The following is a 10000-nucleotide window of genomic DNA, read 5'->3' as shown; positions in this document are numbered from 1 at the left end:
TTTGATATCTGCCTCAGTGAATATTTATCGCGGCAATGAGAAATGATGCCAGATACAAGAAGTATTTCTTTCGTTCACAGTCGTTTCTTTTCACAAAATAGAGTGGGCCATTAGGAATTGAGTTTTCAATCATTTGCAAGGGCGTTTTTTTTCTACAACCTCAAGCAGTCATTTAAGGTGGCTCAAACCGATTTTTCACACTTGAAAGAAACGTTCTCATATAGAAGGATTGACACTACAACAACATTTTATCACTTAACAGCAATTTTATGGTACCATGTCAAACACCAATTATTGCTGAAAAAGATTTGGTCATTTTTGTGACGTAAAAACTTACCGTGGCAACAGGAAAGCCCTGCAAAAACACCCGATATTTTGGCTTTAGCTGCTCATATCTCGAAAACGAACTCGGTGACCCCCATTTTTTTATTCTGAAATGTAATCAACATGCCAGAATGAAACTTTCTGCAAAGTTTAAAAAAATTCTGTAGAGCAGATTCAGACCACCTTAAATAATTGAAAAGTTAAGATAGCTCTGAATCTACTTCACAGAATTCTTTTAAACTTTGCAGAGAGTTTTATCTTGGCCTGCTGATTACTTTTGTGGGATAAAAAATTGGGGTCACCGAGTTCGTTTTTCAGATATGAGCAACTAAAGCTAAAATACAGGGTGTTTTTGCAAGGCTTTCTTATTACCATTGGTAACTTGTTACGTCACAAAAAAATTACTGCATCTTGTTAAGCAACAATTGATGTTTTACATGGTACCATAACATTGCTTTTAAGTGATAGAGTATTGTAGTGTCAATCCTTCTAATAACAAGGTCTCCCCTAAAAGTGTTGAAACTGTTTTGACCCACCTTAACACAATCCCTTTCTTTGAAACACAAGTAACAGTCATTGCTTCTCCCTTTGCAGTTGTAGTTCAACATTGACCGATGTCCCTCAGTGCCTTTAGAATAAAAAACGTATTTTACACTCCTCGAGCTCTAACCAGTAAATTTATATTGTTTCACAATCGAGTGCGGAAATTTTTTTTGGATTTGTGATAGTTACTCTATATGTTGTTTGATTCATTCACAGGCATTTTGCACTGTGGATTGAGGTCTTGTTATGGCGTGTGCTTCTCAAGAGTCTCGAGGAAAATATGCCGCGGAGAGATCTGGTAAAGTTAAAGTCACTATTTTGGCTTCTGAATGGGGGATCCAGCAAGGGTGGGTCTTTCCACCATAAACAGAGAGTTAGGCATTCAGTTGGCCAAATCCTCAGATGTAGAAATCTCATTTTTGTGTGCCAAAATGCAGTGAGAAGGACAAGACAGAAGCCCTTAGGCACAACGTTAGCATTGTTGAAGCCACACAGCTGGTTGCTTTTGAGGAGCTGGATTTGCTTAACTTTCCACCAGACGATCTACAAATTGAGGTGGTTGTTGGTCACGGAGTTAAAACTAGGTCGTCAGGCACAAGTCATAAGAAAATCTCATCAGTGTAAATGGGTGCAAGTGGTGCATACAGACCCAGAGGAGATGGGAATGTTTAAAATGCTGCTCAGATCCAATTTCCAGTGGCGAAGAAAAGCCATAAGGATGAAAGTTAAACTGTGTGAAAAGGCTGACTTTGTTGTTGGAATAGGGCCCGGAAGTTGGCAGAGGCCTTTCGCTCATACCTTCGACATTGCAAAAATGATCGGACTATTTTTGACTTTACTCCAGGTATTTTTGAGAATTTCTTAGTGTTGAGCAAGTCCCTAAAGAAGGAAAACATCGCAGTATATTGATGTTTGGCAGTGGCGATGTCAAAGATTTTTAAGTTAAGGGATTTGACATTGCAGGAAAGGCAATTGCTTCACTTGTTGACACTCGTCTTGTCTTTGTTGGAGCACCCAGTGGAAAAAAACATAAGGAGGTAACAGAGTATTTCGTGCATTGTGGTCTGCCACTTATTCAATTGAGAGTTAGAGGTTATGACCAAAGCCAAGAAAGTTTAAAGGAGGTTATTTTGGTGAAGTAGATCTTGTGCTCGTGCCTTCTAGAACCGATGGTTTTGGATTGACTGGTCTTGAGGCCTTGTCAGCTGGTCTCCCCAGTTCTTGTCAGCAGGAATTCTGGGTTTGGGGAAGCCCTATGCAAAGTTCCATTCTGCTCACCATTTTGTGATTGACTCAGATAATCCTGATGTGTGGGCTACAGCCATCAAGAACATCATACGGGATAAAAACAGGCAGTGCCGTCTTGTGGAAGCTGAAAAACCCATGCGCTTATTATATGACAAGCAATACAGCTGGACGAAACAAAGTGATGCCCTTTCGAAGAGCAAGATTATCAAACTTGCTCGGTGGTAAGAGGCCCAGAACAACAAAAATGGATGCATGCCTGCCTCGCCTCTTTATAACTTCTTTTATACCCCTAATCCAACCTGCAAAATTATGCAGCCACCTCATACTGTGAAAAAATAAAAATTTGATCAAATACAGGAGTAATAGTTCAAAAACGAGTGCGAGTGTGCTTGGAATTTCCAAACGCAAGAGAACATTTGAAAACCACGAGACCGCAGGCCCGAGTGGTTTTTTTTTAAATGGTTGCGTGCGTTTGGATATGTGCAATGAAGCAGGACACAAATCGTTTTTGAAAATTACTTCTCCAACAAAAGAAATTATAAGTTTTGTTGTAACACCTCATGGTTGTTCAGAAGCATGTGAGAGCTGTGAGCAAGCAATCGTTGGTGTTTCATTGGTTTCAAACTCGTTCGTTGGTGTGACCAGGATGGGGGTGTCGCATTTGGCTTATTTAACTTATGAATTATTAATGAGTTTGAGAAATGTACTTCAAAACAGTCAAATGGCCAATAAGCCTGACTCACAGATGAGCTGCATCCCAAATTAAAGAGAAGCTCAGGATCCCTTTTCTTAGGGGCGAAAAGTTTAAATAAGGTTTGGTGGTCAATTGCCTAAATTTGAATTTAATTTTTAAAGCTTGTCCCTTCAAGTTGAAATTGATGGTGTGCACCTATCACTGAAACTAGTGCACAGAAAGGCACAGGGACAGAACGTTTTTTTTTTTTAATAGATGGGATCCTCATCGAATTTATCCAGGCAGCCCAGGGGGAACCCAAGGGAACCAAACCAATATAAAGGACAGGAGGCAGTGGTCAACACTGGTTTTGGCAACAGAACATTGTGGAAACGGAAGTATCCAATGTACACAAGAATTCTTGGTCAAATTGCAGTTGAGTACTGCACACTGTTGAGCCCTCAACTCCGGAGGAGTGGAACGGTTTTTTTTTTAATTATCTTGAAAGAATGGCTTAAAGCCAGTTATTATCTTGGTGTCAAGTCAGGAAGTTTAATAATCATGTTGAGGTTAGTTCTGTGGAGATCCTTGAGGAGCTGTGGAAGATTATCGAAATGGTTATTTGAATGAATGGCTCAAAAATGTCTAGTAACAGAAGGAGCTTCTGGAGGAGTTTGGCCTGATTGAGTTTCAACTGACAACATTTATTGCTGAAGCGGAATACAAGGCTTGTCAACCATTACTTTTCTGGTAGTTGAATACGAAATAACAGGTTTGGGTCGTCAGCTTAGTCGAGCAGAATGCAGAATCTGCGTCGAGCAGAATGAAAATTGATGAACATTTTGTTATAAAAAAAAAACGGACCCATTTACCCGCGGAACCAGTACACCAATAAGGCGCGAGTGGAGGAGTTTTCGAGTGAGTGAGTCGTGTGGGGGGGGGGGGGGGCTAAACGAAGGCTCTTTTGTTGCATGCAAATGAAACAACACAGAATCGCTTTGCTCATTATAGTGTAGCCAGGGAAAATTCCGAAAACCACTTGGATTGAAATGCGCGATTCTGTTTGCCACAATGCTTTTTTGGAAAGTTGAAATCCGCAGGTTGGAATGGTTCCGTTATATTGATCTCTACAGCTTCGCTGGCTGTCGACTGATCAACTTGTCGTTGGATTGGAGGAGGCTGCGACTCTTGACTGGATATTGTGGCTTCTACTTCACTAGTGAAGTTGATTGTTTCGCACATTCTTTTGGGTGGAGGCTCTTTTAAAGAATGTAAATGAAACATTATTAGACCAATATTTTAAAAACTATGTCACATGAAAAAGTGACTGGAAATAATTCAATTATAGAACAGATTCAGAAAAAAGTAGCAAAAATTTATGCAGAGTTTACTCACCAGATAAAGAAGGTTTTCCATTTTGTTTGGAAAAGTAATCAGAAATTTTAAGAGAGATCTCTTCTTTGCATTACTAGTGGTATGTGAAGTCTCGTCGTTCGTATTTATGTTGCCGTGTACCATGTGCACACTTCTTTGTTCGTCATAACCGCCGGATTGAATGTTCCTTGATGACCACGTTTTCCTGAGAGGTCCGCAGGAAAAAGAAGCCATTTTTAAAAGACATTTACCTGCTAGGTGAAAGCGAAAAATGTTTACAATTGTAAAGACTAATGCTTCATTCTGTCTATTTATCTGCGCGTTTTGTCTTTGCCAGTAACTCTGGTCACTTTCGAATTAACGATTTTTTTGCTATTTTTCACTCCGTTACTTTTGCGCGCGTTCCCTGATTTAGCATGATATTGTGTTTCTAGGTATTCGTGTACACTGCAGTCTTATTAACATGCCTCTGGAACACTCCCATACAAATTTCCCAGGTGTACGACCACTTACCACATATGGGCTAATTGCTTCAAAAAGACAATAGCGATCTTTCAGATTGGATTACGAGACGACTAGACGAGTGCGAGTTCTCAGTGCTTAGCATGCGAATTTCGAATTCTCTTTCTTTAACACCTACAAATGCGCGTGCCCGTCAGTACAGAAAAACTCGTTACACGTAGTCGTGCTCGTACTCCATCTTGTTTGTTTGTAACGTGTGTGGAACATAAAAACTGTTGCGATAATTTCGAACCCAAACGCTTTGCATCAGTTCAAAAGAGAACGTTGGTGGCGAGTTTGAGGTTGGTTACGTGAGAGAGATACTGAATTCAAACACAATCAGAGCAGGGGATTATCTTGGTGATTGACACAAATTTAGTTCTAGCAATTCATGGTTTTTACGCTAATCTGAACGTAAAAAAAAAAAAAAAAACGGAAAAAAACAATAGGGTCCTTGCGGGCATTCCCTTCTCTTCTTCTTCTTAGCGCACCCTCTTTGCTCTCCCGCTGGTTTTCCTTTTCCCTTCACCTTCGAACGCCTGCCACGCAGGCTAAATACGAGGGAGAAGAGTCATGAAGATCAGGGCCGGAGGATGAGGTATCTGATATGAAGCCCGTTTGGTTTCCTTTTCATCATGCTGTATGGCATCCTAGGAAACCAGAAGAACCAAAGGTGATGTTTGACTGTGCAACCGTAAGTCGTGGGACGTCACCCAATGAGTTGTTGATGAGAGGACCAGGGAATACCAGTACACTGATGGGGTAGTCTGCAGTCACTCCAGACGTAAAGAAAATGTTCTATCAAGTGTATGTGGCATCAGAAGACCGTGGTGCACTCTAGATCTGTCAATGGTACCTGTGGTGGCCTTGTCGGGACGTGACCAAAGAGCCAAAGTCCTCGTCCTTGCTAATTGGCGACCTTTGACACTAATGAGATGTAGGTATGTGTCAGGTAGAAGGCCGCCATCATCACGGTTCAAAGGAGCGTGGGCGGAATGAATGTGCCATGCCTCCAAACAAAGACGCTGGTGGTACCGCCAGTTACAAGTAATGCCTGGTAATGCCTGGCCTGCTAAACGCCCTTACTCGCAGTCGGAGACTGAGGTCGGACCGAAGGAGCTGTGCTGCCGGCGAGGTGCTTGGCCCCTGAACACGAAACGTGTATGACCTCGGAGCACAGCATCACAGCCAGATGGAATAGACTTGGAGTCGATTTTGCTGAGGGAGGAAAACCGGAGTACCCGGAGAAAAACCCTCGTAGTCAGGTTTAGATCGACTGAAACTCAGCCCACATACGATGTCGGGGCCGAGAGTTGAACCCGGGTCTCAGAGGTGGAAGGCACGGTTAATAACCACTAAGCTATCCTGACTCCCCTAGTTAGTAGTAATAATTTCAGAATTATCCCAACCTATTGTATGGCTGGTCAAGCAAACATGTTCCTACAAAGCAGAATATCCCTTTTTGCAAAAAAAAAAACAAAAACAAAAAAAAAAAAAAACGGGCAAAATTTATAACTTTTTTGTGTAATTCTTCTGCTGTTGAACACGTGTTGATTTGTAATAATATTATAGGATCTTGATATCAGCAGGCAAGTCAGAAATTTAAAGAAAACTTAAAATAAAATATAGGTGAAGTGGGAAGGGAACCCTGGGGACAATGATTACTTAGGTTCCCAGTAATGTAACGGCTTACAATCCTTTCAATTAGATGGGCAGGGAAAAGATTCTTTTTTAGGATTTCCATAAGCTTAGTTTTGTCCTCGTGTAGCCCCAACCAGGTGTTGTTAATCTTATAGGCCCTATTATTAATAGTACTGATGAGACCCACTTTGTAAGAGTACGTAGTGAAACTGAAATAATTAGTTAATACTAGAGTTTACCGTAAAAAAGCTTTACTGGGTTATTAACTAATTATTTTGGTTTCACTTCGTACTCTTACAAAGTGGGTCTCATCAGGACTGTTATTGATAGAGCCTATAAGACACCTGGTTGGGGCTACACGAGGACAAAACTAAGCTTATGGAAATCCTAACAAAGAATCTTTTCCCTGCCCATCTAATTGAAAGGGTTGTAAGTCGTTACATTACTGGGACCCTAAGTAATCATTGTCCCCAGGGTTCCCTTCCCACTTCACCTATATTTTATTTTAAGCTAACTTACATTGACCATTTTTCTGTCGTCACTCAGAAAAAGATTCGTCACTTCATCAAGCGCTACTCCAATGATTTGGACATCAAACTAGTTATTTCCTCCTTTAAGATAGGCAACTTACTTGGTGTGAAAGACCCTATCCCTGGCGGGCTTCGTTCACGTGTGGTTTATAAGTTTGCATGTGCGGGCTGTAATGCCTGTTATGTCGGCGAAACAACTCGGCATTTTTCCACACGCGTGCGTGAGCACTTAGTCAGTGATAGGGCCTCTTACATCTTCGAACACCTACAGAATTCTGTACATTGTCGCGCCCTGTGTTCAGTGGACTGTTTCCATATTTTAGATCACGCCTCTACAACTTTTCAACTCAAGATAAAAGAGGCTTTTCACATTCAAAGAGAACAACCTTCTCTTAATCAACAATTGCATCACGTAAATCTAAAACTATCCTTTCAATTCTCACATCGTCACGTTTTATGTACATTCCGTTGTTACTGGCATAATTAGCACTTTTTCCTACTTTTAAATTTTTAACGCTTTGTACATTAATCAACTGAAGATGACAGAAGTTTCTGTCGAAACAGGTCTTGTAATCTCAAACGTTTTGTAGTTTTCTTTAAATAATATTATACTTAATCAGTATATGTGCGTATGGGTGTGTTTTGTGGTCTCTGTTTGTCTGTTTTATTTGTCTGTATTTTAATTACTCAAAAAATTATCTATAGCTATATCTCGTGTACCGACCTGTTAGACTATCTTTATCAATTATGTAATATTTTAGAAAACATAGGCTGCCAGGAACCCATGACCCGGAGCCTTCAACTCCCATCCTAGGCTTATGTCACGGCATTTTTACAGACCGATCTATTTTTAGACTACCTTTTCCGAAAAAAGACAAAGGCAGTTCCGGTTTGGTGAGCCTATGACGTCAGGTTAATTTCTTGTAATTGGTCACTCATTCGCCGGAAATTCAATTTAAAAAAAAATCGGTCTGTGAAAACGCCGTGACACGAACACAATGGAGTTGTATGGTCTATTTAGCCCTTATCGTTATTCCAGGCAGCTCGCACTGAATGCGTTTTTTGGTTTAATTTGTTGTAAAAAAAAAAAGTAATCAATTATATAGGTACTAATAAAGGTTGTTTTTGTTGTTGTTGTTATTGCTTTCTGGTGCTCCCTCAAATATGTATCAAACTACAACAGCGTTCGGTTTGTTCGATATATGCTTATTCATAGTCACAGTTTTTTACTTGTACGCCAAAGCGTTACAAGAGCTGGTAACAATTTTTAAATAGTTACGGAGGAAGGACTTTGGATAGCCATTTGCCTTCACAACATTGAGCATGTATTCTCGCTCTTTAACCTTAGAATCCCCTTCGGCGGACACGAAAAAAACTGCGGGTTTCACAGTTATCGCGTACGTCATTAGTGTCAAAGGTCGCTAATTAGCGTCTCTACAAAAGGGCTCTTCCAAATGTTTCTCCTCATCCCTTTCATCCCTAATGAAGGCAGAGTTTCTAATTGTTGAGACGTCGGATCTTTTGAACCGTAACTTTGTTAAGTTACTTTCAATTGCAAACCGGAGTAGCTACAAACTATCTGTACAGTCCGTAGGCCTCCGTACGGATTGTCACAGTCTCGCAGGCCTCCTCTAACACATATAATTATGCATGTAGCTAACAGACCGTACACGGACGACTTATCCTTTGACGGTCTGTGCAGTCTGTACTGATCATTTGACGGACTGTATGTGCATGATTCGACATGATAACTATCAGGGTTGTCGTGGCGGCAGTCGTCCAACTTTGACCTGCAATTCCTTTCCCAGTGACCAAATCGGAAGCATTTGAGGTAACGGCCCAAGCTTCGATTGAACTCTGGAGGGCCTAAGCAGCATCAATTTTCCAATAACTACCAAAGTAGGAGGGTGGGAGGGCGCGATTAAAAGACTTTAGTAAACTCGATAAATCTGAATCATCGTAAATTCTGAAACATTTTTATATACCGATCTGAAACAATGAAACAGCAAATGACAAGGAGATGTACACAGAAGCGTGCAAATCACACAGCCTAAAGGACATCTGTAACACATGAAAATACGTACTGTAATTGATTCTATCTATTCTCTTATATCCTTAAAGGCCCACCTTCAACCCACAGGCATTGCTTGCCGCGGAAGAACCTTCAGATATGAAAATTGTTCCAAAGCTGAAATTCGTCCAATTAGATCGCTATGATAGGCAATGCGAATTTCCATAACTAAAACAAACGGTTGAAAAGCATGTTGAAGGTGGGCCTTTAACCAGGACATTTATAAGAATTTTCGTAGCACACTTTTTTTTAAAATAAGAACGTTGATTTTTTTTAGATGCGGCTGAGGCTGAAAGGTTTTAAAATTATTTTGTTTGCGATTTGATCCCGAGAATGTAGCTTAAAGTTGCGTGGTATATTAAGTTCGACTACAAACTTGGTTTTTCTTCAGTGTATCATGCCATTGGAAAACCACATTGGTAATATCCCTAAGTATTTGAGTTAATTGTTCTGTTAGGCTACTGTTACATTTCTGTTGCACTTATTTATACTACTCACAAAAACAAAATTAAAAAAGCAAAATAAAGACGCTCTTAACTGACACTTAGCCTGGGTTTGTTCAGTCATAGTATGTTCTTATAAAAATGTTCACGCAACAAAAAAGAGCGTATTGTAATTTGATTATATTCACGGAATAAATTTATAATCCAGTAGGGTGTATCTGCTCCACTTCTGACTGATTTACTTTCAGCATTGAACTCACGGTCGATAATGCGGGCAGAAGATGGTGAAGAATCAGGGCTGACCAGGGAGAATAGGTGTGGAACAAAATTGCTTTATAAAGATGCTGATCCAGGCGACAAAACCGTTTGTTTTTTAATTCCATTCGAGTGTTTTAGTTTTGAGATGATACTGAAATGAAATCCATGCTGATTATTCGTTCTCCCACCGAACGTTGCTGGTTATGTTATGCATATTGATGGTGAATGACTGAATAGGGTAATCTTTCAAACTTAAAGTTTTGAATATTCTGCCGTACCGAAATGATTCGCTCAATACAAAATGATGGTTTCTTAACCTGTAGTTCTTTGAAAATGGACGATCTAAATGATCATTCGTGTCGGACGTTCTACTCCACTCAAATTTTATATCAGA

At 40.2% G+C, this 10000-nt stretch overlaps 1 protein-coding gene across 3 annotated transcripts in view; it reads left to right on the top strand.

Moving 5' to 3' along the window:
- LOC138059330 (3'-5' exoribonuclease HELZ2-like) overlaps positions 1 to 10000 on the top strand; it is a 349076-nt gene that overhangs the window by 250809 nt on the left and 88267 nt on the right. For 2 of the 3 annotated variants that reach the window (XM_068904902.1, XM_068904901.1), the window contains exon 1: positions 9597 to 9663. The exons of the other annotated variant lie outside the window; for it this stretch is intronic. In XM_068904902.1, coding sequence (XP_068761003.1) covers positions 9617 to 9663 — 47 coding nt within the window. In that variant the 5' untranslated portion in view covers positions 9597 to 9616. Of the gene's footprint in view, positions 1 to 9596; positions 9664 to 10000 lie in introns of those variants that run through there. 3 annotated transcript variants of the gene reach the window in all.

This window comes from Montipora capricornis, chromosome 8, assembly GCF_036669925.1.
Source record: "Montipora capricornis isolate CH-2021 chromosome 8, ASM3666992v2, whole genome shotgun sequence".
In the NCBI taxonomy this organism is placed as follows: domain Eukaryota; kingdom Metazoa; phylum Cnidaria; class Anthozoa; order Scleractinia; family Acroporidae; genus Montipora; species Montipora capricornis.
This window is presented reverse-complemented; position numbering and strand designations above follow the sequence as displayed.